Source organism: Talaromyces proteolyticus, assembly GCF_021365285.1.
Source record: "Talaromyces proteolyticus strain PMI_201 chromosome Unknown BGW36scaffold_10, whole genome shotgun sequence".
Taxonomy (NCBI): domain Eukaryota; kingdom Fungi; phylum Ascomycota; class Eurotiomycetes; order Eurotiales; family Trichocomaceae; genus Talaromyces; species Talaromyces proteolyticus.
This window is the reverse complement of record NW_025764286.1, coordinates 937,682-965,065: the sequence shown is the minus strand read 5'-3', so window position 1 is coordinate 965,065 and position 27,384 is coordinate 937,682. Positions and strand designations below refer to the sequence as shown.

The 27,384-nt window shown below is 46.1% G+C and overlaps 11 protein-coding genes across 11 annotated transcripts; 3 read left to right on the top strand and 8 right to left on the bottom strand.

The window, feature by feature from the left end:
* Positions 1 to 335: 335 nt before the first annotated feature.
* BGW36DRAFT_430671 (uncharacterized protein) lies at positions 336 to 1,372 on the bottom strand (the record flags this gene model as incomplete). Its single annotated transcript, XM_046220875.1, has 2 exons — positions 336 to 797; positions 854 to 1,372. 2 exons carry the CDS (start codon positions 1,370 to 1,372, stop codon positions 336 to 338), a joined length of 981 nt encoding a protein of 326 aa, XP_046068802.1.
* Positions 1,373 to 2,637: 1,265 nt separating this feature from the next.
* BGW36DRAFT_302758 (uncharacterized protein) lies at positions 2,638 to 3,945 on the bottom strand (the record flags this gene model as incomplete). Its single annotated transcript, XM_046211822.1, has 2 exons — positions 2,638 to 3,222; positions 3,265 to 3,945. The coding sequence occupies 2 exons, from the start codon at positions 3,943 to 3,945 to the stop codon at positions 2,638 to 2,640; spliced, it is 1,266 nt and encodes a 421-aa protein (XP_046068801.1).
* A 519-nt stretch (positions 3,946 to 4,464) lies between these two features.
* BGW36DRAFT_464140 (uncharacterized protein) lies at positions 4,465 to 5,671 on the bottom strand (the record flags this gene model as incomplete). The annotated part of the gene is made up of 2 exons (XM_046222242.1): positions 5,054 to 5,671; positions 4,465 to 4,949 (listed from the first exon to the last, which is right to left on the bottom strand). The coding sequence occupies exons 1-2, from the start codon at positions 5,253 to 5,255 to the stop codon at positions 4,465 to 4,467; spliced, it is 687 nt and encodes a 228-aa protein (XP_046068800.1). The 5' UTR covers positions 5,256 to 5,671.
* A 434-nt stretch (positions 5,672 to 6,105) lies between these two features.
* BGW36DRAFT_385527 (uncharacterized protein) lies at positions 6,106 to 7,472 on the top strand. The gene has a single exon (XM_046216920.1). It carries the CDS (start codon positions 6,223 to 6,225, stop codon positions 7,189 to 7,191), a length of 969 nt encoding a protein of 322 aa, XP_046068799.1. The 5' UTR covers positions 6,106 to 6,222; the 3' UTR covers positions 7,192 to 7,472.
* BGW36DRAFT_385524 (putative methyltransferase) lies at positions 7,462 to 9,429 on the bottom strand. Its single transcript, XM_046216919.1, has 11 exons — positions 9,194 to 9,429; positions 9,074 to 9,117; positions 8,965 to 9,009; positions 8,849 to 8,900; positions 8,750 to 8,785; positions 8,601 to 8,697; positions 8,506 to 8,530; positions 8,390 to 8,446; positions 7,973 to 8,333; positions 7,651 to 7,853; positions 7,462 to 7,584 (listed from the first exon to the last, which is right to left on the bottom strand). The coding sequence occupies exons 1-11, from the start codon at positions 9,308 to 9,310 to the stop codon at positions 7,542 to 7,544; spliced, it is 1,080 nt and encodes a 359-aa protein (XP_046068798.1). The 5' UTR covers positions 9,311 to 9,429; the 3' UTR covers positions 7,462 to 7,541.
* Positions 9,430 to 11,181: 1,752 nt separating this feature from the next.
* BGW36DRAFT_302432 (putative DNA topoisomerase III) lies at positions 11,182 to 13,431 on the bottom strand (the record flags this gene model as incomplete). The annotated part of the gene is made up of 6 exons (XM_046211783.1): positions 11,182 to 12,061; positions 12,118 to 12,577; positions 12,626 to 12,795; positions 12,851 to 13,029; positions 13,087 to 13,287; positions 13,342 to 13,431. The coding sequence occupies 6 exons, from the start codon at positions 13,429 to 13,431 to the stop codon at positions 11,182 to 11,184; spliced, it is 1,980 nt and encodes a 659-aa protein (XP_046068797.1).
* Positions 13,432 to 14,015: 584 nt separating this feature from the next.
* On the top strand, positions 14,016 to 15,135 carry BGW36DRAFT_301743 (DUF1295 domain protein; the record flags this gene model as incomplete). Its single annotated transcript, XM_046211721.1, has 2 exons — positions 14,016 to 14,387; positions 14,461 to 15,135. 2 exons carry the CDS (start codon positions 14,016 to 14,018, stop codon positions 15,133 to 15,135), a joined length of 1,047 nt encoding a protein of 348 aa, XP_046068796.1.
* A 624-nt stretch (positions 15,136 to 15,759) lies between these two features.
* On the bottom strand, positions 15,760 to 18,419 carry BGW36DRAFT_302152 (AAA+-type ATPase the peptidase M41 domain-containing protein; the record flags this gene model as incomplete). The annotated part of the gene is made up of 2 exons (XM_046211758.1): positions 15,760 to 16,541; positions 16,604 to 18,419. 2 exons carry the CDS (start codon positions 18,417 to 18,419, stop codon positions 15,760 to 15,762), a joined length of 2,598 nt encoding a protein of 865 aa, XP_046068795.1.
* A 320-nt stretch (positions 18,420 to 18,739) lies between these two features.
* Positions 18,740 to 22,550, bottom strand: BGW36DRAFT_325428 (putative fungal-specific transcription factor). The gene is made up of 7 exons (XM_046212715.1): positions 21,916 to 22,550; positions 21,724 to 21,851; positions 21,299 to 21,666; positions 20,748 to 21,244; positions 20,521 to 20,696; positions 19,908 to 20,471; positions 18,740 to 19,850 (listed from the first exon to the last, which is right to left on the bottom strand). Exons 1-7 carry the CDS (start codon positions 22,084 to 22,086, stop codon positions 19,184 to 19,186), a joined length of 2,571 nt encoding a protein of 856 aa, XP_046068794.1. The 5' UTR covers positions 22,087 to 22,550; the 3' UTR covers positions 18,740 to 19,183.
* A 215-nt stretch (positions 22,551 to 22,765) lies between these two features.
* On the bottom strand, positions 22,766 to 23,679 carry BGW36DRAFT_385517 (putative mitochondrial DnaJ chaperone). Its single transcript, XM_046216918.1, has 4 exons — positions 23,542 to 23,679; positions 23,390 to 23,463; positions 23,283 to 23,336; positions 22,766 to 23,228 (listed from the first exon to the last, which is right to left on the bottom strand). Exons 1-4 carry the CDS (start codon positions 23,590 to 23,592, stop codon positions 23,090 to 23,092), a joined length of 318 nt encoding a protein of 105 aa, XP_046068793.1. The 5' UTR covers positions 23,593 to 23,679; the 3' UTR covers positions 22,766 to 23,089.
* A 209-nt stretch (positions 23,680 to 23,888) lies between these two features.
* BGW36DRAFT_362461 (ribosome biogenesis protein RLP24) lies at positions 23,889 to 24,643 on the top strand (the record flags this gene model as incomplete). The annotated part of the gene is made up of 4 exons (XM_046214376.1): positions 23,889 to 23,893; positions 23,940 to 23,975; positions 24,033 to 24,111; positions 24,179 to 24,643. 4 exons carry the CDS (start codon positions 23,889 to 23,891, stop codon positions 24,641 to 24,643), a joined length of 585 nt encoding a protein of 194 aa, XP_046068792.1.
* Between the last annotated feature and the right edge of the window lie 2,741 nt (positions 24,644 to 27,384).

Below are 27,384 nucleotides of genomic sequence, written 5' to 3'. Positions count from 1 at the left end.
TATACCTATAGGGAGGCACGCGTCTAAGTGCATATTTTAACCCCAATTAGCCCCCCCTTGAAGTGACTATTATTTATCAATTATAGGATTTAAAATTATAATATATTTTATTTTTATTTTTGTAAGCTACCATTGAAGGCTATGTCAGTGCCGTTTAGCGTATTTCCTGACTACATATAAAGTAAGTGAGCATAAATTTCAAATTATTAGAGTGGGTTTTTTCACTAAATGTAACTCGATAATGCCTAGTTAATTTTCTGGTCACCAGTGTCGCTCTTTCTGCTAAGCAACTCTATTCGGTGATTGGGATGCTAATGTGCTACTCCATGATAGGGTTATTTCGGGTCGTCTGTTGGGGGCCCGGGGGATTTCACAGAGAGTTTTAATTTCTCTTCGAGCCTGCTAATTCCTTTAAGGAGCTCATCGTAGAAAGCCGTTTGTTCTTGTATCTGGTGAATAATACTTTGGTTCCCATTCTCAATAGCCTGGAGTTTTTCATCCAATATATTTTGGTCCTCATAATTTCCCGTGTCGGTTTTTTCACGAATGCTTCTGCGGATTGTTTCCAGTTTTCCGGACAGGGCACTCAAAGGCCTTAGACTTTGCATCGTTTCGTCGAGATAGTTTCTGACTTCTCTGGAAAGCCTGTCTATTCTTTCTCTAATATGATGCATATCGAGACCTTGTATCTGTCGTGTCAGCGAGCGGTGCACATCACGCATTTGAGAGGTGGTATGGTGGTTGATATCGTTTAGGATCAGCTCGCTCATCTGGTTAGACAGCTTGATCACATTCTTCTAATTTCCAAGTTAGCTTCCTATGTTTTATAAGCCTTCAAAACACAATTCCCTACCAGAACAACAATTATTACCGGGAAGGTTAAAGCGCAGATAGTTGCCCAGACGTATAATGCGATTTCTTCCAAAGTTCTAGACCGTGGAACCTCATAGCGAGATGCAATGACTGACGAATTAAGTGTTGCGGTCGAGTTTTCCAGAAATTCATCCATATTTCTGGAACTATACGAGCCTGAAGTGAAAGGATCTTCAGACACCGAAGGTACCTCGCCTGATACTGTGATATTGTCGTTGGTGATATTATCATGTTGTTTTTCCTGTTGTTCCTGAAAGCTGTCAGAGAACTCGTAGTCTGATGATAATAAATACGTTGCAGCGGCCTGAGCTTCTCTGATCTGACCGACGATCTCGTTTAGTCCAGAGATCATGGTAGCGCCTGAGATTGCACGACTAGTGTGGTCGATGAGTTCCGGGATTGTCAAAATATTGGCAACCCCAATACCCCCAAATAAATTTATATTGAATTCGAAGAAGAATAGAATAAGAAAAGAAGATATAATAACAGTTGGGTCCATTTTGTTTTCAAAAGTAATAGTCCTGTTGACTGTTACAAAGATTGGTAACTGTGTTAAGGAACTTGAACGTGGATACTTCAGGAGAAGAAAGTGGATTAGTGGAAAATGGAGGAATGCTCATTTTTATAATAGTTAGATAACAACTATCTGCAATGCCAATTTCCTATTGCGAAGTTGCTTTATGCTTAGTTCAGTGGGTGAATTAGTCACAGGTTCCCCATTCAGTCGGCTTCATACATGCATCCATTTACGGTATCAAAAACCATAATGTCTATTAAGTACCCCAGATGGGCTGTTACTGTATTAAGAGTAGTTTCTAAAATGTAAGAGGTGAGATAAACTCAATATCTATTACATTCTCTTTCAGCCTCTTTGCTATCAACTTCGTTAGGGCTTGAACACCATATCCACTTTCATTCTTAAATTGAAACAATGCATTTCTCTTGAAAGCTCTCTGAGTGATTGTATATAACATCCAATGTTGCCTTCCCTACGTGAATTCATATTCGGGTGCCTATTACTATATCGATCTTTTATGAGTGAAAATCTACGCTTTATTGTACATGCATACATTATATAGAAGATAGAAGAAGAACATTCCCTGTGTATTCGCATCCCATACGCAGAAGGTCGCAGAGGAAAGAAAACCGTGGCATCTCATGAGGTTACAGCCGCTGGCGGGTGGCGGCTTTATACCGATGGCCGCACAATTTTTAACATAAGGAGTATATACAGCCAATTATAAAGCATCTTGAATCACCAGGCGCTTCCAGGACTCTGTCAAAGCGCTGAAACTGAGTAGATGAGTTCTATACACTTACTGGACATGCGGATTCAACTACGCCAAACTAATGCGGAAGTCGGGCTATTCCCCCTCTTGCGTTAGGGTTAACTAACAACTAATAGTCTGAATGACTAAGAATTGACGGTCGAGATCTCCAACAATGAACAGTGGATATGGGTATGATGGTATGATGAGAACCCGTCCAACAGAAATGGTTCTGTCGGCGGCTAGTTAACCCCTAGTTATTACCCGAATATTGCAGCACTAGGTGGAATTGTGAATAAGTGACTTGCTGCAAGCCCTCAAGGCCCGAGACTCTCCACTCGAGTCTCAATCCTGGCCTATGCAGACATCTAGACAGCATAATTGGCCTCTGGACTGGGGGAGGGTAGTAAATTGTAACGAGTGTAATGAGGCTGCATATCTAGTGTCGGCGGCAACCCGAGAAGGAAGCACCTGTACCAGACTGAGGGCACAACGATTAAAAGTATTCTAGAAAACGAAGGCGCCTCTGATTGTCAGTCATCTTCTGAAACACCTCGACTTCTTTCTCTTTCACGGGAATGTAGGAATTTAATAATTCTTTCGGTATCCATGTCTTCACGGCTGCATCAGCCTTCAGTAATTGCAATGCTTCCTGCAAACTACTCGGCATTCTCTTGTCCAGTTGGTACTCGGCACGTTCTCGCTCGTCTAGTGAATGAGGGAAAACGCGACAATCTTCCCAATCTAGATCCATTTTTTCGCTAAGCCCGCCCAAGCCAGTCAGTAAAACAGCCGCGGCAAACAAGTACGTATTTGAAGTGCTATCCATCATACGGAATTCCCAATGCTGCTCGCTTATTTTGCGCACTGGCAAGTCGCGGTTTTCAGTCCCAAATCCGACCCACGTACCAGCTGCGTCCTTGCCAGTGCGAACATACCCATCAAAGTTGGCCATTCCAAAGGCACAAAGAGACCCCATGTGGTTCAGAATACCTGCGAGGAAGTTGTGAGTGTGCGGTGGGGCTAGCTTGTCAACGGACATATGCAGGTGGATGCCATTAGTTGGCCCGTCAAGCAGTGGCTTAGGGGTCATGGTTGCCTTAATATTGTGTTTGATAAAGACTGTGCGGATTGTTTCCTGTGCTAGTATAAGCGAGTCGATAGCGTCGAGTAACGGTTCAGGACTGAGGGCAAATTCTATCTGATCATGAGTTTCGGTATGGAAGTGATGGATATTGATGGATGATTTCTTGAGATAGTCAAGAATCTCTTCAACTATGTCCAGTGTCTGGCCGCGCAGACCAGCAGTTGTTTGATAGCTGTTCAACCGATCTAACTGATTGAGCGGCTGGGAACTATGGTCCAGGAGCATGAATTCGATCTCGAAGCCTGCCAGTACTTTCGTGCTCCATTCTCTCTCAAGCCGCTCGAGCGCACGAGATAATAGCATACGCGGACATTTGCTATACGTGTCTCCAGCCACTTTGTGTTCCAAGAAACACATGACAGAAGCGTGACTAGGTCTGAACCCGCAGGGGCGTAGCGAGGACCAGTCGGGACGCAGCACCCAGATTTCGAGATCATTGCCAGTTGGAAAGCATCTCGGAGCCGTGGAGACTGGGATTATCATGCTCACTTGAGGGAGAAGGTAGTTTTCATTTCCTTGAGCTATCTGGAAGCATCGGTCAACAGGAACGAAGCGGACGCGCAGAATGCCAGAGAAGTCGATCCATTGAAGACGGATATACTTAACCGACTCGTTCTTTTGAAGGAACTTTTGAAGCTTCTCTTCATCTGAGATCATTTTGGCTCTACATAAAATCAATCCAGCTTTGAAGGAGATGACTTTTCGTACTCTGTTGTAGAACGAGGCTGTGACTGACCGGCGAGCGGTCTGGCTTACCTATCTCAGGCTCCACTCGCGCCGAGCCGAGCCGCAAGACAGTTGACTAGTGCCATTTGCTTGGGTTACAGTTGGAACGAGTGTCTTAAAGGGCTCCACAGATGTAAACTAAAGTAGTAGGTGAATATCGGAACTATTTTTTATTACTGTTTAATTTTTTTATATTTTTTTTAATATTAATTTAAACGTGAACGGGAAGTACACAAAGGCGACGAGGGCGAGCTTCGTAACCAACTTCGCCTGCTGGATGGCGCGTTGTGACTCTGCAAGCATGCTGTTATTACTGATAACGGTCATTCCTTGAGTGCAGTTCTCATGAAGTGATTGTGCCTGCGAGTGCAAGTCTTGAAATAGACTCTATACTTCAGCCAAGGAGTGATCGGCTGGGCTTCTTTGATCGATCAACGTGGTGATGGTAGCTCAACGACCATTTTGGAGGATTTTATTTTGCTCGTTTGTCAATTCAAGCATATACGAGGCGTTGCTTAGCTGATCTTGTAGGATATTCCGAAAGTATAGCAGATTGGCCAATGTTGGATTCTCATTGCTGAGCGGTAGGCGATTCGTTTCGGCCATTATTTTCTCTTTCATGACATTCAGGAGCTGCTTCTGGGAGAATGCAGTTAATCTGAACACGTCCGACAAAACATGAGATCGGTCGGATTTTGCAAGCGACCAATCTAGACCACTCCCGTAGCCTTCCGGAAAGATGGCGAGACTTTGCGTATTACTTCCTTTCTGCGGCCCAGCAGTACTCTCGTTTATACTGCGGGAGTTCAACGCACACCTTAGTCTATATTGGACGATTGAGGGAAGTGTGGTTGGTAATGATTCCGCGTCATCCCCAAGCCATGGAATTCGCGGCCCCTTGGTGAGGTCGTTTCCTGCATCTGTACAGGCGTTGGCTAAATTCATCAGCAGATCTATATATCATGATTGTTACAAGAGATCCTACCCATCTATGTTTTCCAACATCGAATATGGAGATGACGATCTCCTGCTCAATCACAGTGTCGCTCATCTAGCACGTGGAAATTTCGTACAATCGAGTCCCCTAGCTTCCGATCCCAGTTTCTTTTCAATTCAGTCTGGTACCTTTGGAACTCGTTGGCTGCCTTCCCGCGTAAGTCATATATCTCCTCTTGAGATGTTCGATGTCGATTGTTCTTATGTCCGATGGTAAAGAACTTGAAGCGATATATGTTACTCATTACGGAAGGGGCAGAGTAGAAATAATAATCGCTCCCTGGTCCTGCACGGTATCTGAGGAACCAGCGAAATAGCTCGGGATCAACATAGCAAAAAGCGCCGATACTTGAAATCCAACTCGGTGACGGATGGCCTCGTAGAAATACTACTTGTGGGTGTGATTATTTGATGCTACTTCTCAATCCCTCCATGCACGACTTCGGATCATCAAATCCTTCAAAACGTCCCCTATTTTTATTGCTATCCGACAATGAATGCCTGTCTGACAGAGATTGTATGTCCGAGGAAGCTTGCTGGCCCAGCTGGCTCGGACTGATGAGCCAAGCGAAAGCGCTGGACGCATCGTTTGCAGTGTTTGATTTCTGCTCAAGAAATCGGTTTAGTGTATGATAGAATGTCTAGGTCATAAATCAACGCTCCTATATCTACATCCGAGTAGCATGTACATTTATTTGGCTTAGATAAGTCATCTCAAGAAGATCTAGAATATCGTAGTTCTTAGATATGGTGTTTTGCCCTAATTTATGCACTCCAGGGTCGAGGAGACTTCCTGTGTACCCGCATATAGTCCCTCACACATTCCTGAAACGGCTTACCCACCGTCGTCCAGCGTATTAAAGGTAATTCGCTCGCTTGGTTGATCTGTTCGCTTGTGGAATACGTTATACGCTATTTAATATATTATACCATGCCTTGCCACTCCTTAAACCCTTAAACGACTAAGCCGGATCCGGGTGAAAACAGGGTCGGCGTTCCGGGATGATGGTCAACCGACATTGGAAATCGCTTACAAATACACAACCAATAACTACACAATTATCTCTAAATACGAGGAAACTTAGTCAGAAGGGTCGTTGTTATCATGAAGAAGCAAGGATGTTCAGTCGGCGACTCGGGGGCTACAGCTCCGATGAGTTTGTGAAATACAGGATTTAAAAGCAGGGAACGTGCAAAGCCATTTCTGCTCAGATGAACTCACCCAAGCAAATAATCCCAAAAATGGACTCCAGAAGTGTAATCGTCTTTGGCCCTACTGGCGCAGTTGGCTCTGCAGTTGCTCGTACAGCGGCCGCCCTCGGCGCAAAAGTAACTCTTGCCATGCGAAACACCTCCAAGCAAATCGCAGGCCTGACAAGCGCAGAAGAACTGAGTAGTGGGTACAAAAGAGTTTATGCGGACCTTGCCGATCCAGATTCTCTCCGTGTCGCGGTGACTGAGGCGGGTGCTTCCCATGCCTACATCTATGCAATGTTTCAAGACTCCTCCGACCATATGCGGCCGAGTGCTGAAGCCCTCAAAGCTGCAGGAATTAAATTTGTATGCCTCTTGAGCAGTTTCAGCGTCCAGGGTGATATTCGTGCTATCCAGCCCAGCGACCCGATTGCATTCGGACATGCTCAGGTGGAAGTCTCCCTCCAAGAGGTGTTTGGACCTCAAGGATATGTGGCAATTCGCCCAGCATTCTTTGCTAGTAATACTCTCTGGTGGAGAAGTCAGCTCTTGGAAGGAAACGAGGTCAAGTTTCCTTTTCCAGAACTGAAACTTGATTACATTTCACCAGAGGATATTGGTGCAGTCTGTGGAACTATTTTGGCCGTGGACAGCGGAAAGGAAACCGCCGTTGCGTTGGTTGGGCCGGAAGAGCTGTCCGTCTCTGATGCAATAGAGATAATTGGGCGAGCCATTGAAAAGGAGGTTAAGGTAACTAAAGTTAGTCAGGAAGAGGGTATACGGATCCTAGTCACAAAGAGTGGATTGCCGGAAGCACTAGCAAATATTTTGTCGAATCAATTCGCATATTTGAACGACAATCAAGGCTACCTGCAAACACCACAGTTTGAGGAAGCGAGAAGAAATATTGAAAAGTATCTTAAGCGGCCACCAATGAGATTCTCAGAGTGGGTGGACCGGAACAAAGAGAAATTCACCGCTCCTTAACACTATCCGACCTTCATTACATCAAGCTTATCGCCAATGCACAGTTTTTACATCAATTTGACAGGACGACGCCGCAGACGGCATGTGGTTTCATGAAGCCGCTCTCAGTTTCATATCATCAGAAGGGCAATACTGTCGACAGAAGGCAAGATATCTCCCTTGGCTTTGTTTCAATATGAGTACCTGTACATTTCCTTATGTATCTTTGTTTCTTGTTGATACTGATTACCTGTAATGAAGAGAATCATAATAGTTAGGTAATATATTCTTGTCTGTTTTCGAAAGTTAAGGTGCATGATAATTCTCAAGGTAAATGACAGATGGAATTACGGAGCAGCAACAGTAACTGGCTAGCTCTCATTCTTGAAAGGTTTCTGGCCATAGACACTGTGACTGTCCACAAGTCCACCGCGATCAGCTTATTCTTCCTCGATTTCAAAAAAAAAAAAAAAGCCATACCATTTTGAGTACATATGATAATCCAGGTTTCTCAAGTCTTTTCGTACGCCAGCCAGCAGTGCATGTACCCGAATAGCATCCCAACCAAGGACTCGGCTCAGAAGTGCGAGAGCATAAGCTTCAACAGCGTCCAACATCTGAACTTGCATATAGCGACCAAGCTCTTTCAATTTAGGATCCTTGGCCCACGGCGATAATGGAACCTAGAATCCGTGACCAAGTCATATTATTAGTGTCAATTATGAGGAGAAAAGATAAAGAGACACCGCTCTTGTGGAAAAGAAAATGGAAATTCGTCACATGGCATGAAGAGGGTGTTTACCTTTTTGACATCCGCAACCACATTCTCAAACCCTGCGTCGATTATCGCTTTCTTATGGTGAGGGGCAATATTCATTTTTCTTCCGAATTTAGTAGAAGCTTCGTCTAACAGTCGCTGAAATTCTGCGTAGTTACTGTCGTCCGGCAAGCTATTGTCATCCGTCGAAGCCCATGCTTCGAAGTCCTGAACTTCGATCCAAGCACCTGGGGCCATATGGTCGTACGCTTGCTGCAAAAGAACTTCCCAATTCGCGATGCTACCAGCCATGGAGCGAATCTTGATAAAGTCAAATGGCTGGCTGTGAGGGAATGTCCATTCCGCTTCGATATCGTCTATTTGAAAGTGGAGATTGGGAGGTACCCTTCAAAATGTAATGACAGTCAACTCTGTTGAGACGAACGCGATGATATATCCTACCAGTGAGGCTGAATGCCACTTAAATCAATTCCTATCACTTCAGCCGATGGGTAGGTGCTTCGAAGTGCAAGCCGAGTCAGCGGAGTACTACCTCATATGACGGAGTAAACACCCACTCTGCAAAATTAATTGCCCAGATGCCTTGCGATATAAATCGAAAGTTAGAAAAATGTTTAATATAAAAATCCTGCTACAGGTAAAGAGCTCTCACCAGTTCCAGTGCCGACATCTAATACCCGTTGTGGATTGTCTCCAATGGGCGCAAGAAACAGTCTGCCCCCGAACGTCATATTGTGGATGTGATGCAGCTAGACAATAAGTAATCCATACTCCTTGACCTTCGACCTATGCGATACTTACGAAGTCTAATCGTTCTTGCTCTTGCTCGTCATTTGGCTAGTTTGGCGGAGTTACCCTTGAGAAGCTGCTTTTTGATATATTGGATTCATCGTCACTTACAATAACATACTGACCTCTGCGAAAGGCATGGTAGCGCCGGCCATTTTCATATCTGGGATAGAAATGGTAAGCATGTGGCGTACCATACGCGCGCTAATGCCCAAACAAGAGCCTACTCGTAATTCCAGATACTTGAGGTCACAGATGTTGTGTAAGATTCCCTGAAACGCTGTCAGCTACACTGGACGAACTGGTATACCCCACTATCTAGACAGAAAAGCGTACCAGTCGTTTCCCAAGGCTGAATCTGTGTCCGAAGGGGAAGGGGACTATATTGGCCTGTGTTAGAACTACCGTGCGACTACACTGAGGTTGTAAATATGGCCGAAGAATGAAAAACAATACATTCGCTTCAATTGGTTCCTCGAGGTCAGGAGCTAGTCCCGGAGTCGATTCCGAAGAAGTACCATCTGCTTCAGGGCGTCTGTCACTCGAGAGATTGTCCGTGTTGGATGTCGACATAGCCTCAATACATGTAAAAGGTGGCCAATGTTAGGAGCTAGAAAAGAAACCTTCACAGTCACCACGTTCAAACCTTGTTGGTTTATTTGTATCTGGGAGAGCAGGGCGGATGACAGCTTTGGCAGGATGAAGCGGGGACGCAACTGGGAACGTTCCGTTGTGCTACAACAGGATCATTATTGGCTCGCAACAGTTTCATGGGTGCTCTCATATTGGCCGACTAGTGCTGTTTTCAGAACCATAGATTGACAGACAGCCTTATTTTTATGTATTGATTTAATCAAATTTTGCGACTATACCTAGCATAAAGCTATAATAATCATCTAATTTAATTTGCTCCAATGCAAAGTTCGACGGAACATTTGTGTTCTGCGTCCTCCTTATTGGTTCTGCAATCGTTGCTAATCCAGCCGATGCGTGCAATAGCGAGCACAAGGCCTGAACACTCGCATCCATTGATATCTATAAGCCTCGGACAGTGCCTGCCATTCCATAGTTGTCGTCAAGAGCGACCACGCGGCATTTTAGAAGCTCCATGTCGTCCATCATCGTCGCTATAATAATAGTATCATCGACTAGCTTGTGAAGCTCTGGTTATATGTCTATATTTGTTGACGTAGTCGATCTCTGTCTCGTCATGATACTTTCCGGTTCATCTTGTTTTCAAATCATAAGTAGTATGATAGACTTCATTAACAAATCCTTCTTTCCAGACCACCGATAAGAGTTTTGTGATTTGAGAGGAAGAAGTTATGAAAGAGTTGTTAAGTATATGGTCTTTTGCTTCGGTGGCAAAGAAATACATATCCCACGAATCCTCCTTAGGGGCTGTCAGCGCAAAATTCGGGTTTCGACGTAACAAGCGAACGCATACACATCTAACACCAGAATGAGGCATTTATTGATGAAGCTTGAAGAACAAAACCCAGATGCCTTCATGATGGTTTCAAAAGCTCGGTGTCGTAGAATACTACTTTTAACACCCCCAAGCTTCGCGAGAATTCACCCTAAACCTGACTTGATCATTAATTGTCCTGCATGTCAGAATGCTCCATTTTCTGACTTTTCTATCACACAAACGACATTAAAATTCTTGTAATGTGCTTTAGCTAGTTAAGTTGAGGTTGTAAAATTGCTCAACGCTTGTATGGATGTAGGTATCTGTCAGTTGACCATATTGAGACCTAGACGATTTGCCAATACTCTTGAGGATCCTGAATCTTTTTAAAGACCGAAAGTGGTATCTTCTGCACTTCTGAGTGAGATCCTAGTTGTAATAGAAGATGGCAGCAAGGACGTCGGTGCACGGTTAGGGTTCCAGAAATCACTTGACCACAAATACAACACCATCTGCAATGATGAATAGCTGTGTGAGGTTACACAACCTTGTCCTTTGTTCCAGCGGCTTGCTTCAAGGAACATCCCTGCATTTTTTTCCGGGGACTGGCTTAAAGAAGGTATCTAGAATCCATGTTGAGCTGGTTTCCTAATCAGATCGTAGGCAAGGCCACAGAAGTGGGAGCAATAGGAGGCTGCAAGAAGGAAGAAAATATTGATCCTTGAATTATAAAACCCAATATTTCCATTGTTATCAAATGCAGAGGAATTGCAGAATACACAACTATATTCTTGACTCCGCTGCACATGGTTATATAGCGAGCCGCCGTGACACCATAGCCACGGTGGTAGCATATTGCTGGCATGAAGCAATTTTGACGGACGGACCTACGCATGGTGGTTGTATACGCATAGCATCGTCTCAAAAATTCGGCCGAAACTGTGGCCGGACGGAGATGATGAGAAAGATACTGAAAAACAATAAATGCTCTATGGGTATCAAGCTAAATTATCATAGATAATGACAGAAATTGTCATCGCCCATTTATCACCGTTCCTTGTTGAAGGACATATTTCCGACACGCCTCTTTGAGCATATTAATCCTTCGCTGGGTGTGAATGAAGACACCGCGGTACATGTCTAGGTTTTGGTCCACTACTTCTCTTCGTGTTGTGATGCCGTTGCAGATATCCCTCATTCGCAGTTCCATTTCTTTTCGTAGAAATGGTTTGCTCAGGGAAGGGCAGTCAGCGAGACCGGCGACGACGTTGTCGTAGCCCTCGACAAGAGCAATTCCGAGTCGAGTGGGAATGAGCTCTTGAACCCCTGTATTGTTTCCCCCTCGTCCACGACCTCGACCTCCTCCTCCTCCTCCTCCTCCTCCTCCTCCTCCTCCACCGCCACCACTGGCGCCACCTGAACGGGGGCGGGAAGCGACGTATTCTCGCTCCTTGATCTTATTAATGTGCTCAGCCATCGTAGCATCAGTACCAATTCCGTTAGCATCCATTAGGGCAATGAGTTCTGGCTCTGTCAAATATGTAGGCGCAGTTGTTTTTCCATCCGTAATCTTTGCCTCCGTAGGTTCAAATATTTCCCCAACCTGAAAGTCTGGAAGTTGCGTGCTGCTCTCCCATTTATCGTAGACATAAACATCCAAGTAGTTTCGTTCCAGGACTAGGAGACCGTTGGCATGGAACATCTCCTCACCGTACTCAATCTCAACCTCGGATTTTTGACCCTTGGCATCGTCCGAGCAACATGCGAGGAACCGGCGAGTCACAAATTCAAACACTCGCTTTTCATCATCTTTCAATGCTTGCTGCCCTACAGCACAGATTGGGTGAATTGGGGGATGAGCTTGGTCATTGTGCGTGCCGGTTCGAGGTTGCCTGAACTTGCCCTCCAATAGACTGTCCGATTCTTAGTATAACAGTCCAGTCATTGATATGAAATATAGGATGTTTACCTATTTGCGTATTGCCCCCATGTTCGATCTGTGACTTGTTTTTCGATCAATTTCTTCAAATCAATACCTTTATCAAATTGGTCCGTTTCCGTACGTGGATAACTAATAAACCCTCGGGTATACAATGTTTCTGCTACCTGCATGACTTGATGAGAAGTCATCCGCAGATACTTACTACCCATCATCTGCAGATCGACGGTGGTTAAAGGGAGAGGTCTCCATTTGCTCGTCGGCTTTTTTGTCACCTTGGTAACCTTGGCTTTTTTTGCTGCGAGGCAACGCTCCAACATGACTATCACTGCTGCCCGGTCAAAAAGATGGACTCGACGCCAGTTGAAGTTAACGTCGATGCCATCACGCTTCTGCATGACCTTAATAGCCCAGAAACTCTCCGGTTTGAAGTTTTGGACACGGAGGTATCTATCGACGACGAAGCCTAGGGTCGGAAACTGACAGGATCCTGGAAATTATCAGTCTGTATACAGAGATACGTCTGGGCCAGACGTACCATAGCTGATTGTCCGCTCATCTAAAGGGCTACCAAGTATCTTTAATTGAAGTGTCTGTAAGCGTGTAAAAGCGGCACCGATTCGCAGATCAAGCTCAATTCTTGCAGCAACTGCATTTGCTTGCTTCTCATCGAGATCCACAGGCTCACGAGCTGCTCTCAGAACATGACTACAACGATATTAGCCGCGTTCAAAGCCACGGCCTGGGTTAGGCCAAAACGTACGCTTTCTCGGTATTGCTGAATTTTGCTCGTTTGACTTGGATCGCCGCATTGCCTATCAAGGCTTGGTTTCTAACCTCAGTCCCAATATGCTCTCCTTCACGGTCACAATCGGTCCAGATGAAGAGTGCTTTGCAGAACCTGGCTTGTTGCTGGATGTTTTCGGCGATGGATCGTTTGTCCTGTCTCTCATTAACTTTTACAAGATGAATAGAAGCTGAAGAACACAGTGCACCTACAGGATCAACATTCACATAGATCGGCACTTCAAACAACACACTAGGGGGACAAGATTGCCAGCCTTTGTACTGACTTCCGAATTCGGCGGCCGTCAAATGGCCAATAACGCTGGTCATCGTCACTTCGCAGGTGCCCCATGCTCCGCCGAAGTTGAAATTAAAACTATAGTTCTTCACATATTGATTGCCCTGAATATGGAACTACACTCATTCTCAGCGACTTTACTCGGCCTACTCAATCCTCAGAAAACCCACCGTTTGCATAGAGCCTCCAGAGAGATGCTGGGCGACTGCCTTGGCAATAGCAGGCTTCTCAGCAACGCAGAGGATCCTGTTGCTTGGCATTCTTACGCATGTAGAAGCGATGAATTGCTACTGTCTGGCGTCACCCATGCTGGCAGGCAGGCAGGATCGGGGCGAATCCACCTGCAGGCGTATAGTCGAACAGAGAAAAACAGACTGTCGATTGGATGGGACTTCTAGACTCCCAGAAACCGAACGTCACTGCAGATCGTGGTGCGAGCCAGACCAAGCTATCAATTAGCGAGGGGAAATTGGGAACGCGTGGGGGACGCGGAAGAAAACATCGTCATTCCTGCCTCAGGCCTCAACCAGGCTGTTCCACCACCGCCGATGCTCGATCGCACCAGCCAACCTTATCGTGCATGTTAGCTTAACATTTAACTGGAGAATAGTAACTGACCGTGGGACTTATTGGAGCGAATATCCCAGTGGCGACAACGCGACATTGCAACAGTGACGAATAGCAACTAGTGGTTAGAGCTAGCCCCCATAGTTTGGCGGTGCTATAACTACAGCTGCTCTGCCCACCTGCCGGATCGAGTGTGTAAACAACCACTGCTGCGATCCCGCACCAGGCCACCACGCCCAGGAAAAAGAAAACAACAAAATAGTTCTTTCTCGCAGACATGGCGCTGCCACTCCCCCCTGTCTTATCGGCAGAAGAGGTCGCCCAGTTCGGTCGAACATTCGCTCCCTATGTGTTCTCGTCGCAGCTGCTCGAGCTGCCCACGCGCATCGTCGAGGCCGGCACCGACGTGGAAGCCTTGCAGAGCCTGTACCTGGCGACAAACCCCATGCTAACGGCCATCTTCATCGCATTAGCCATCTCTCCTCTTTTCGTGCTCGCCGCTGAGCTTCGCGGCAACTTCTCGCAGGTTGACTGTTGGTGGAGCATCCTGCCTACCATCTACAATGCGCATTTCTACGCGTGGGCGCATCTGAACGAGCTGCCTACTGAGCGGTTGAAAACAGTTGCCATATTCAGCGCCATCTGGAGCGTGAGTTTTCGCGACAGCATTTCGAAATTCGCAACCTGAAGCTGATAGCAACGACTGACTTGTCTCAATATAGATCCGGTTGACTTATAACTACTGGCGAAAAGGCGGCTACCAATGGGGCGCGGAGGACTACCGATGGCCGATATTGCGCGAGAGAATCAACAACCGATTCTTGTTCTTCCTCCTTGACGTTACTTTCATCGCATTTACGCAGTCTCTTCTTCTATGCGTTGTCACTGCGCCGACATACCTGTTCACCGTCCTCGCCCAACTCCCCGAAGGCGCAGCCTACGGAATCCCAGACCTTGTATTCTCCCGCCTTCTGATCTTCTATATCCTCGTCGAGACCGTAGCCGACGAGCAGCAGTGGCGTTTCCAGCAAGCCAAGGTCAAATACAGAGAAACAGGCGCTGTGGCAGAGGGCTATGATAAGGAGGATCTCGAGCGCGGCTTTGTGGTTTCTGGTCTGTGGTCATACAGCCGTCATCCCAACTTCGCTGCTGAACAGGCCATCTGGTTCACTCTGTACGCGTGGTCTGCATACCTCACCAAGACATATGTTAGCTGGGCTGGCGTCGGCGCGCTTGGCTACCTCTCGCTTTTCCAGGGCAGCACGTGGCTTACCGAAAAACTGAGTGCTGGCAAATACCCCGAGTACCGCGAATACCAGGCTCGCGTAGGCAGGTTCATCCCGCGATGGTCGGTGAAGGCCAGGGGTACGGAGTCTGCCGCAAAGAAAGACTCCTAGATTGTCTAACTATGACAACTCGCTGGTCTTCAGAAGATATATCTCGAAAGCAAACGATGTCCTCGACGTATCTCCGTCTATGTGCTATTCGACTTGGGAATAGGAATTGGTATTGTTTTTAGTAGTTTGGCGTAATGGATGAATTACATGAGTTTTGAATACCAGGTGTTCAACACAAACATAACGGTGTTGAGTACTCTACATGTAACTATTGTGCGATAAATTTTGACGTAACTTGACATTTGTTTTGATCGATCCACTCCAACAATTTGCATTTACAACACTTAATGCTATATAAATTCGCCTATGCTCATCTCCAACCTGACTTGATGACGGCACATGGGGGAGTGGAGATGAAATACATCAGATGTTTCAATGCCAAATGGAGCTGTGAGCTGACAAGTCTTTTCGTGTTGTTTTCCTATTATACAATGTACATAACTCGGCAGGAGGAGAGGTGGGAGTCACTCCCATCTAGGAGGTATAGTGACGGATGAATAAAAACCGTGATAAAAGGGGGAAATATGAGAGACATGGGAGATTTGACACAAAAAGAAACGCCGTAAGCATATGGAAAATAATGTGTCCAACGTAACAAAACAAGGGTGAGGAGAGGAGTTGTATCTAAACAGTAGGATTTGGCGTCTGGTCACGACCGTCTTTTCCAATAGTGCCTTCTTCCGACAGAGGAGGTTCGGGGGGAGCGATGGTGCTGCCACCGCCAAAGTATTTCACGAATTCTTTGTTTTCAACGAACGGACGAGGTCCCAGAAGACGCACCATGTCGTCACGAGAAAGCATCTCTTTGGCCAGAAGCTCCTCGGCGACGAGACCAATTTCCTTCTTCTTTTCAGTCAACAGTTTCTGGCAATTTTTGTATGCTTCGTCAACGATGCGGCGGACCTCCATGTCGATGCTGCGCGCCGTTTCCTCGGAGAATGGCTTGTGGAACTGTTGTTGGTCTTCCTCGTAATGCAGAGGGCCGACTGCTTTGGACATGCCGAATTTGGTCACCATCGCTGTAGCCATTCGGGTAACTTTGTTGAAGTCATCCGAGGCACCGCTGGTGACTGTGTCAAAGTGAAGCTCTTCACTGACACGTCCGCCTAGTGTCATGGCCATGCGGTCCATGAGTTGGCTGACAGTCATTAGGTAACGTTCGCCCGATGGAAGGTATTGCGCATAACCCAAGGCCGCGGAGCCACGCGGGATGATAGAAACCTTCAAGAGAGGGTCGGCCCATTGCAGATACCAACCACAAATGGCATGGCCTGCCTCGTGATAAGCCACCACTTTCTTTTCCTCTGGGGACAGGACGAGAGATTTCTTCTCCAAGCCACCAATCACTCGCTCAATTGCTTGTTCAAAGTGCTTCATTGTGACGCTATCCGCGACCTCACGAGCAGCTGCACAGGGAGCCATTAGTTTATCCAACATGTAAAATTTAGTAAAAAGCAATTGCACTTACCAACTAGCGCAGCTTCATTTACACAATTCGCAATATCTGCTCCAGAAAATCCAGGGGTCAAAGCTGCGAGTCGTCCACATAGATGATCCATATCCTCCTTTGTGACAATCTTCTTCAAGTGTACAGCAAAAATCTGTCTTCGTCCTTTCATTGTCGGTCGGTCAATGGTAATATGTCTGTCGAATCGTCCCGGGCGCATCAAAGCCTTGTCAAGAACATCCGGTCTATTCGTACCAGCAAGCACAACAACCTGCTCCGATGTGTTGAAACCGTCCATTTCCGTCAAAATCTGATTCAGGGTGCTCTCACGTTCATCATTTCCCCCACCGAAATGTTGTTTCGATCGAGATTTACCGATAGCATCAATTTCATCAATGAAAATGATACAGGGTGTATTTTTGCGCGCGTTGGCGAAGAGATCACGGACACGAGATGGACCAACACCAACAAACATTTCAACAAATTCAGAACCACTGACACTGAAGAAGGGTACTCCGGATTCACCAGCGGTAGCTTTAGCTAACAATGTCTTGCCAGTACCGGGAGGACCAGAGAGGATAGCGCCTCGAGGAATCTTAGCTCCTAACTTTTGGAACCGGTCTGGTTCTTTCAAGAAGCTGACAAATTCCATGATTTCAAGCTTGGCCTCGTCCATACCAGCAACATCAGCAAATCGGATCTTAACATCAGTCTCCTGATTGAATCGCCTGGCACGGCTCTTTCCAATTCCAAAAAGACCACTCTGCCCACCACCACCGCTGCCTGCACGTCTCGAAAAGTAGAATACTGATGCGATCAGGAGAATAGTGGGTCCAAAAGACAAAGCTGTGGCAAACCAAGGCACCTCATCGACGTAGGCAACGGGAACACGCTGCGAGCTAGGGATACCGAGTTCATTGTGGGCCTCGTCAAGCTTACGCTCGAAAGAATCAACAGAGCCAATTGTGAAATAGTAGTGGAAATTGCGCTGCGCAGCAGGCGTATCTGGGTATTCGCTAGCGACAGCGTCGCGGATCAAATCGACACGAACCCGATTACGGTTGAGCACAGTTAATTTTTCGACAAGACCTCGGTCGAAGAAGTTGGCGCGGAATTCCTGCCAGGTAATATCTCTGCTTGTTTCTCCCGGGAAAAATGTTGTGTACAGCATATACGAGATAATCGACGTCACAATGAAACTGCTCGGGTCAAATTTGAACTCGTACATCTTCGGCCCGCCTTTTGAAGGCTCCTCTTTGCCTTCTGATTTTTGTTTACCGTCCTGAGACTTTCGAGACTCTCGCATAAACTCCCTTTCGATACCGGCCTTCAATTCACTCTTTCCGGAGGCATCCATGTGCTTCCTAAGCTGCAAATAGAATTTCTCCCAGTCCGCCAGAGATACCGGCTGTCCCTGATCAACATGTTTCTTAATGAATTCCTCGACATCCTTTGGAACCTTTCCTTCTGCCTTGAACGATTCCCGGACTTCCTCTAAGAACTTCTGCTCCCGCGGTGATAACGACCTGGCTTCTGTCAATTTGTCGAGGTAACCGAAGAACCGATTCAACAACCCATCGTCAGACTGTTGGGGCGGCTTGCCGCTATCTTTGTTCTCAGACGGCTTCGACTTTTTGTTCTTTTCATCTTTTCCACTGTCCTGCTCGTTTGGACGCTTCGGGTCGGACGAATATGAGCGTGTTTGGCGGGTTTTTATCAGTGACCATAGCTGCGGCCTTGTATGGTTCGGATAGAAGGATCTTGATGCGCTGAGAATGTCCGCTGCATTCCGCGAGAATCGAGCGAGATTCGCTGGCCGTCGAAGGAGGGTGGCCATAGTCGGCGTGCGGTGACCCCAAGAGGCCGAGGCTGATCGTATCACACTCAGCACAGAATTGACGGCAGAAAAACACAGTCGACTTCGAATTGGAAATAGCTGAAATCTAACTGTCGGAACGCCCACAGAGCTTTCCCTGGGCGTAGATGTGAGATTGCGGAGCTCTGGTGAGCGGACACTGGGAGAGAGGTCCGACGCATCGGCTGTGATTTTTCGCCTGGTTTCCATCCCGAGCGCTTAGTCATCCGTCCTCGGCGGGCCCGGGCCATTTCCTGCGGAATATTTGATTACAATACAGCTACAGAATAACAGCGCAAGCACTCTTCTCTTCGATTCAGAAGATAATGGAATATGTCCAATCTATTCGTCTTACATAAGTACTATATCCACAATGCATAATATCAAACACATCGCATACATGCATCACCAGAACCGGCCGTAGTGAAATTTCCACATGTTGCTTTATCTTGCAGAGGGGAGCGAATTAATAACACCACGATCAAATGAATATACACCACGATCAAATGAATATACACCAAGATCAAATGAATATACACCACGATAAAATGAATATACACCATTAAAAAATGAATAGCTGGCAATGAGTAGAGTATCGAGAGAAAAGAAGTCTAAGGAGAGAGAAGAAAGTCATCTCCTTAAAACGCCGGCCTTGTATGTATGTACCCAGAGAAGAGATCATAGTTTTTCGTCACGAGGAAGACATCTCGCGATCCACTACGCATAACTCCACCAAATCCATCAGGCTAATCGAATGTTGGTACATTGGAGGCAGAGAGATCTGCCCAGTCCCATTCCAGAGTCATCGGCATTTGCCATAGATCCTGTGGGACAAAGGGCTGTTGATAGGTGAAAGCAGGTGTCTCAGAAGTTGTAGCGGTTTGTTCGGGGAAAGAAGCTTGGCTGAAAGCTCCAGGGTTGAGCATGTTCTGGAAGTCATGGGAGAAACCAGGAATATCACCCATAGTACCTGTTCCAAAGTTGCTGGGAGCAGGAGATACAACTCCATTCATGGCTTGATTGAAGGCACGAGTGGCGTTTTGCAATGCTGGCGACAAGGGGGTGGTATCCGACGGTTTCTCTGGGTTATTATTGGAAGTAGCGGGACCCATTGAAACTCCTGTCTTGTGAACGGTTGGCTCTGTATTTGGTGGTAGAACTTTACGCTTTCGATTTGCGTGTGCCTCTTTTTCGGCTTTCTCGAGAGCCACTTTGGCGATTCTCTCGAATTCAGCGCAAACACTCAGCATCCGCTTGACGCTGCCGTTAGATTCATCGCTGACCAACATGGAGAGGAAGTTGACCACCAAGTCCATCAGTTTAATGTCTGAACGCGCACGTGGATCTTGTGGGTTTTGTAAAATATTGGCAAAGAGGGTAACCAGTGCAGAAACAGGATAATACAAAATTAACCTAGATAAATTCTGTTAGATACAATCATTTTCTTAACTTAAAAAAAAGGGAGCTTACCAGACACAAGCAAAGTCACCATGGGGTATATATTTTATTAGGTTTATCGACGTTCTCGCAGCGGCGACACAGATATTAGCGGAGGAGAAAACTCGGGGGTTCAAAGGTCGAGCATTTAAGCCCTGAATGGCATAATTGGACAGGCGACTCGTCCAATACCCATGATGTACCGACATTCTATGGATTGTTGTAAGGCAGTTATAGTATGCAAAGTGTAGGATAACAACATGGAGGATTAAAGGGGTGTGGGTGGTTTTGATCTCGTATTCCGGGCGATAATCAATAGGTATACTGTCCTTCCACTCTTCCAACTCTTTATCTAGCTCACCGATAGTGTTCAGAAGCTCACCATCGGACTGCTTCGCGGCGCGAGTAGAGTAAAGTCTCTTGTACACTCTGCTCTGGATGATAGAGAACCGACACATGACTCTAAAGAGGTTCACTTTACCCTGGCCATCAGATAGCGGTATATTGCCAACATTATCAGGTGGGTCGCCACTGGGAAGTTCAACGTTCATATCGTCGTCGTCTTGAACAGGTGGTCTCCCGGATCGAAGGCAAAGACTGGAGATAGATCAGCAATATACTCAAAATATTCCCGATAACTACATACTCTCTGTCAAGTGTATAAGCAATCCAAAATACTCGCTTACGCTGCTCAATCTCCACCTGATTCAACCCGAAGCTAGAACCTCGTTTGTGCAAGCCAATGCTATGTGAAAGTCGAACAGCCGCTGCAACCAAAAAGTAGCTCGGCTGGGGGTTAGGGGTCCCTTGAAGGAAGAGAGACTATCGAGAGCTCAGCATTTCGACTATTATATGTTCAGATATATTACTTACCATTCCCAATAATGCTTGGACACTCAATAAATCTGTGTTTCGCATAGTAAGTTCTGTCAGAACTCCCATGGCGTTTTTCAAATATAGCCAAGCCTTCTTATCCTCCTCCTGTGGAACTAGATGGCTCATCACGCGGAGCCGATGTGAAATTGCTAATACAACATTAATACTAGCCCACCATCCAGAGCCTTCAAAAGGATCTCGCGAATACTGCCGTTCCACAAGGTGCATAAATGTGGGTTCATGGTAGAGCGGTAATAAGCAATTGAAGTTATCAAAGAAGTCTCGAAAGAGTGAAAGAGCTTCATCTTTAGGGGGTAGCGGCTTGAAGACACGGCGGGCAAATATGTCACTAAAAATCTCTGGTTTCCAGTACATCCATTTATTGTCGTCGATATAGGCGGATGATATCATATCTTCAAAAGAGGAGTCGCCGGTTTTCTCGTTGACCCACTGGATACCTCTGGGAGAGAAAATTGAGAATCCAGACGAGGACCCTAAGATACACGATTAATATAATCATAATTGAAAGACCCAAATAGAGGACTCACCAATATATCTCGTTTCCCCGCAGTTGTTCGTAACAAGCGAACACATCATATCGGACAATGCTTCTACTTCATATTCCTTCCCTTCCTGAGAGTCGGGTGAATCGGTAATCCTAGGGCTCGAAAGGGAGTCCATCTGAGGAGTCGAGTGCAACGATCCTGGGCGAGTATTTCCTGCTACAGACATAGAGGACAGCATACCTGATGGCGCGTTCGCTCCATTCGGCTGAGTCTGCTGTACACTCTGTGATCGTTGTTGTAAGCGGCGTTCAATAGACGGAAGATCGGTTTCGCTATCTGCCAGGCCGGCCATCTTGAGTAACCCCTCCAGTCTCTTCATCCGGTTTTCCAATCCTTCGATATATTTGGCACTACAAGAATCATTAGTCATGGCATCAATAAATAGAAAATGCAGCAGTGTCGATTACCCTTTGGGCGGATTTCTCTTCTTTTCAACTTGCGTGAAAATGCATTCTGTCTTATAATTGATGCAGTGCGAGCACTTTGGCATCTTACCATCACACTTGATCTTCTTCTTACGGCACATATCGCAAGCCTGCGCACCACGACAATATGAGCAAAGGCCGCCAGCTACTGAAGCACCAAGTGGATTAACTCACCCTTGCAATTCTTCTCCTTTTGGGGTCGCCATCCATTCTTTCGTCGTCTTGAGCCATTGAGCCCAGCTGGTTATGGCTCACGGGGCTGCCATCGCCAGCGTAAACGGAGAACATCTGCGAGGACATGTCAAGGCCGAAGCCCTCACTAGAATCGCCGCTAATACCATCCATTGTCAGTTGTGCATATATCGTCCCATCCACGCAGAGAAAGCCAGATTATGACGTCTTCCAAACGGTTCTTCACGAAATCACCCCCACTCGACTGTAGGCGAAATTTTTGAGCGACGTTAGGCGTGTGAACACTCGCGGCAGATGCTAATTAGCTAATGGCTTTCTTTTGCGGTTCGTAGGGAGACAGATAGACGAGTCGAAGATGTATTGCTGAGGTCAGCAAGCGGGCAATGCGAAGTTTGAAGCGTAGCAACTCAGCCGGCCATCGAAGAGCCAGTGATTGCGGGGAAGCTGCGGCCGCTTTGTAAAACGTGAAACGACCAGAAGCGAGTAATGCGAGATAGACTAAGGCAATAATGGATTTAGCCACCATGCGAGAGAAACAAGAGCGACATGAGGCCTCCACCAACACGTTTCGTTTTGCCTCCTACGACGTCCACGGTCGAGCAGCGCAGTTGTCAGACTTGTGGCGCACGCAAGCGGATTAGTTCGTCCGAATGGTGCGAAGATTTACGACTACCAGAGCCCGCCTTGCTGCCTTGGGGTTAGCCCGACCGATAAAGCCATGCCGTTGTGGTCCCGGGCAGCATCGCATATCGGAGATCGGAATCCGGAATACGTAAAATCCGACTTCCAAGCCGACCGCGTAGACGAGGTTTACGTTTACGAGCAATGCATGTGAAGGATGGTTGATAGCATATGTCTTGTGGCCGGGCTTGGACTATGGAGTATCTATATATTATGTATTTTACATATGTTATATCGCGTCTCTAGTTGCTGGGTGCTAGCATAGGTGGTATGTTAACGGTGTCGAGCAAGCGACAGTAAAGAAGACAATTTGAGTAAATTCATGAGAGGCGATATCAGTAATGAATAAGCAAAGGCATGCTTCAATCACAAATACCACAGAAACGCCGTGCTATGCCAACAATACGTATACACAATCAATCACACAACCCCCCATTATATAATACACCACATCCATTGCACCTTCTGTGCAGCATCATACATGTTTGTCGAGCAGCTCCTTCGCTTCGTTGATTTTCGTGGCCAAGTACGGACTGCCGCCTCGGTCAGGATGGTTGAGCAGCATCAGCTGTCGATGGTTTTTCCGGACTTTGTCCTTGGTCAGAGTTCGCTCTCTGTCAGAGAAGTCAGTTTGTATTGCTTTCAGAATCTGGGCGAATTGGACATACGAGAGTTCCAGAATCAGGGAGGCCTCGCGGCGGGTCATCTTAGGTTCAAAGCCTCTGCTCAAACGTTAGACATTCAGCCATCTTCAGAAGATACTGACACCACATACCCCTTGTAGAATGCGCGTCCCACCTTATTAACACCGCCTCGGTAACGCTGCAGCGCAACGTATCCAGCGCGACCCTGTAATGGAGGCGTTGTGTTAGCCATGATGTTTCGGAACTGGAACTTTCACACTCAAAATGCAATGCGCCCACGCACCAGAAAAGCCGCGGTGGCAACACCCAGGCCCATAGCAACTGCAGAAGCCATCTTTGTGTCTAATAAATCGCACCTATTCGAACAGGGCTGTGATGCTGGATAATCGGAAGTTGACAGGAACGCAGCGGTAGAAATGGCTCTCTTCTGGTGGTTGCGATAAAAGTCGAAAGTTGACGGCGAGGTTATCCCCTATTAAGCCTAGTGCCGCTACCCATCGTGCCCCACATAATTTTTTGACCGCAAAAGCGATTTTCGTATCAGAGAGAGAATCTCCCAGTCGCACTCTTTCTTCGAGCAATCGCACCCCTTCAGTTAATCAAGGTCGTCAGGGTAGAAAATTCGTCAAAATGAGGTAGGAATATTATTGCACAGTGGCTCGAAGCTATACTAATGCGCAGAAATAGGGTGGAGACGTGCAGTTTTTGCTCTCGACCGTATGTTCACTATCGTTATCTTTTTGTGGTCGATTTCTTTTACTCATTCTCGCGCAGCGTATACCCCTCAAAGGGTATCACATTCGTTCGAAACGATGCCCGAAGCTTTCGCTTTTGCCGAAGCAAGTGTGAGAAGGTCAGTCGCTACTTTTATTTTCATATCTGTAAAAATTACTCTAATTCTAATTGATGGTTATCCATAGAACTTCAAAATGAAGCGTCAACCCAGACGTGTGAAATGGACCAAGACGTACCGTGCTCTCCGCGGCAAAGAAATGATAGTCGACTCGTCACTCTTACTCTCGCAATTCGCAAAGAAGAGAAACGTCCCTGTCAAATACGACCGCAACCTTGTTGCAGCCACCCTCAAAGCCATGGAGAGAGTGGAGGATATTCGCCAGAGGAGAGAGAGGGTTTTTACAAAACGACGCCTGGCTGGCAAACTTGCGCGCGAGCGTCAACGCGAGGAGGACCGCAGAGTGGTTGCAGAGGGCGAGCACCTTATCCGCAAGGAGTTGCGGGAAATGGAGGCGCAAGATGTGCCTATCACTACAGAGACGCTCAAGGTTCCATCAGGAAAGGTCCTGGGCGAGGAGAGAGTTCGCCAGAAGAGAAAGGCCAAGGTGTTGGTCAATGGAGGAGTGGAAGAGGAGATGGATGTCGATTGAATCTAGAACTTGCAAGAGCACTTGGCGGTATTTACTTTGCTTCCTTCGCAGTGATGTCACGGCCTGGCGTTAGGGATTTCTGTCTTCTTTTAAAACCTGTCTTTTATCTTGGACATGATCTCATAACAGTTTTCGTATGTCCACCTATCTTTTACTGATTTTACCGATTTTACCACCGGCAGTTCAGCAGTTTCTTGGCCCTTGAAAAGCATTCTTCACACGGTACTCAATTCATTTTGTTTTGTCCATAAAGAAAAGTCACTGTTTTAGTACTACAGCTACAATCAACACCGCAGCGCCACAATCCAGAGAAAGCCAGCCCTCAACGGAATTGTCTATGCTATTCGTGTACATATTATTGACCGATCGAAATGCCGTGACACAAACATTACTTCACCTTGGTCAATGTGAAGAAGTGATACAAACACCGAAATCCGATAGTTAAATTACTACTTAAGACGAAACAAGCTGACAGCGACCAAAAGAATATTTAGCAACTCCTTATTCGTCGTCAACGATTCTATCAAAATAAGCTGTGGGAATAGTATGGCCCAGTCTTACACCATACTTCATCATGGGTTCCAGCGGTGTCTAGAAGAGTTGCCCTATCTTCATTGTTCCCACCTTTCAGATCCTTTCCGGTTTCCTGGTTTTCTTTCATATCTTGCGGTGAGCCCATTTGATCTACGCAAGATCCCGAAGAGGCACTTGACTCGTAAGAAGCAAACAAGAAAAAGAGTGAGGAATACGATTTGAAATTATTTTGCCCTAGAACTAATCGAGATCCGCCAGCGAGGTCTCTCCAATGATCCCCTCCTCTTTTCCATAGATAAGTAAACGCTGCTTCGCCCTCCCTCCTCCGTCTCAAATGAATTCTTTTTCACTCTCCTCAAACTTTCCAATTATGATTGCCTCTTCTGAAGTCTTTCTTTTTCAATTTCGATTCTACCAAAATTATATAGCACCATGATAAAGTTTGTTGCCTAACAAAAATCTTGGATTTTGTCACAGATGCCAGAAATCTAGAATAGCTCCGGCTGTATATCGGAGAGGCCATTAAACCTCGGCACTGAATCATCCATCAGCGTATACAAGGGATTCATGGAGGATCTATCCCCACCATGCACTAATACATCATTTGGCTGGGCAACGAAAAGAGATCCAGAGCTTCATCGGGCTATAGAACATGCCGACAGCCGATCATGAGTCCGATGCAACTATTCAAGTGATTGAGAGGGACGAGAACCGGGAACCAGTGAGGTTGAATAAGTGGTATCTACCGCCTTGATACCGAATTTGAAGAGAAACCCAACAGCCAAATTGCAGCCTCCCTCCACATATAGCTCAAGAGAAAGTAAAGAAGAAAAAGGACAGAAAGCAACCGCCACAGCAAAAGTGAAAGTGAAAGTGGCAATACCGAGGGCAGACAAAGAGACGTATGAACAAGACTTCAAACTTAAAATCTATCGACGGATGCCAGAAATACTTCTCTTCTAAGAAAATCAGGGAACATAAGGAGAACTGTCCATTTTGATCTTTTGGTCGTTACGGCAAATCAGGAATACACGAAGACGATGATAACAAGCATCGATCACAGTGCTTTTATTGCACTTTCTACAAAAACCCTAATGTATAGCAATGTCGTGGTTATCAATGTCGCATGCCACGGGGTCGATTTCAACTGCAATTTCCTACCCGATCGCAAGCCAAATCATATTCACACCCTTTGGGTGAATCTCGAGCGGATTTCCAAACCGAATGGTAGTAGCCTTCGTCAGGTACCCATTTTACGGCAATCATGGATTAGGAGGAGCCTTTTCCCATGCTACTCTAGTTCCGAAGAAATGAGGTAAGGTTTCGTGCTTATCTTCTGGATAAAACTCCACATGCTAGCCCTTGTCAACATTAAATTTGATTTCAACGATAATGTTTTGATCTATATAAATGCAATTACTTAATCCTCCTACCTATTAACTTAGAGGATCAAACTCGTAAGCCTAGTCTAGATGTATTCCGAACAGATAAGAATATATTGAACGAGACAACAAGGATATATATACATATTTGCTACATATAATATCAATTGATATAGTCTCAACGAATATAACTTCAAGAGAAATTTCAAGTACATATGTACATTTAGGATAGAATCTGTACATAGCTACATACTAAGAATGGAAGGTATCTAACCCAACCAACCAATAAACCATGCCCTTGATGCTTTGCATCGCGTGGCAAGTAGGTATATTCGACTTCTCATAATCCCAAAGTCAAAGGATTTGTAGAAATGCGTATAAATAATGCGGATACTATCAACGCCAAAAAAACAAGCAACAATCAAATCAAAAGCGGTCACGCAAGCAAGCACAGCTTGTACGTTACGGGTTGATATATGTATAAACATGGGCCGGGGGGCTTATGACACCACAGGCGTCACAAAACCCGAACTCGGTGGCGGGAAGGGAGATGTACAGGAAGGTACAGCAAAGCCGGACAGTAAATAATAAGCGGAAATTGTTTGATAAGGTAAATATATAACCAACTCCGGCGCCGTTATAATCGCCATAAAAAAACCGCTAAATGGATATAGAATATAAACAGCCAAACTGGAGTGTACACTGGGTTTACTAGGGTGGAGATTATAAGGTAGCTTCGAAGAGGCGTCGCTTAGGAAGGTGGGGGAGTCATTCCGTCATTCTGGTGGTTCCATTCTTGTGCTCAAGGTGATGAATTATTGGAGG

Coding starts and splice junctions, on each gene's coding strand:
- BGW36DRAFT_385517 (XM_046216918.1), bottom strand. CDS start 23,592: ATGGCTTCTGCAGTTGCTATGGGCCTGGGTGTTGCCACCGCGGCTTTT. Junction 23,464..23,541: donor TTGCCACCGCGGCTTTTCTG/GTGCGTGGGCGC, acceptor CCTCCATTACAG/GGTCGCGCTGGATACGTTGC. Junction 23,229..23,282: donor TCCCTGATTCTGGAACTCTC/GTATGTCCAATT, acceptor CTTCTCTGACAG/AGAGCGAACTCTGACCAAGG.
- BGW36DRAFT_385524 (XM_046216919.1), bottom strand. CDS start 9,310: ATGTCGACATCCAACACGGACAATCTCTCGAGTGACAGACGCCCTGAA. Junction 9,118..9,193: donor AGGAACCAATTGAAGCGAAT/GTATTGTTTTTC, acceptor AGGCCAATATAG/TCCCCTTCCCCTTCGGACAC. Junction 8,334..8,389: donor AGTGGCATTCAGCCTCACTG/GTAGGATATATC, acceptor TACATTTTGAAG/GGTACCTCCCAATCTCCACT.
- BGW36DRAFT_325428 (XM_046212715.1), bottom strand. CDS start 22,086: ATGGATGGTATTAGCGGCGATTCTAGTGAGGGCTTCGGCCTTGACATG. Junction 21,667..21,723: donor AAGAGAAATCCGCCCAAAGG/GTAATCGACACT, acceptor TGATTCTTGTAG/TGCCAAATATATCGAAGGAT. Junction 21,245..21,298: donor CGGGGAAACGAGATATATTG/GTGAGTCCTCTA, acceptor CGTGTATCTTAG/GGTCCTCGTCTGGATTCTCA.
- BGW36DRAFT_385527 (XM_046216920.1), top strand. CDS start 6,223: ATGAACTCACCCAAGCAAATAATCCCAAAAATGGACTCCAGAAGTGTA.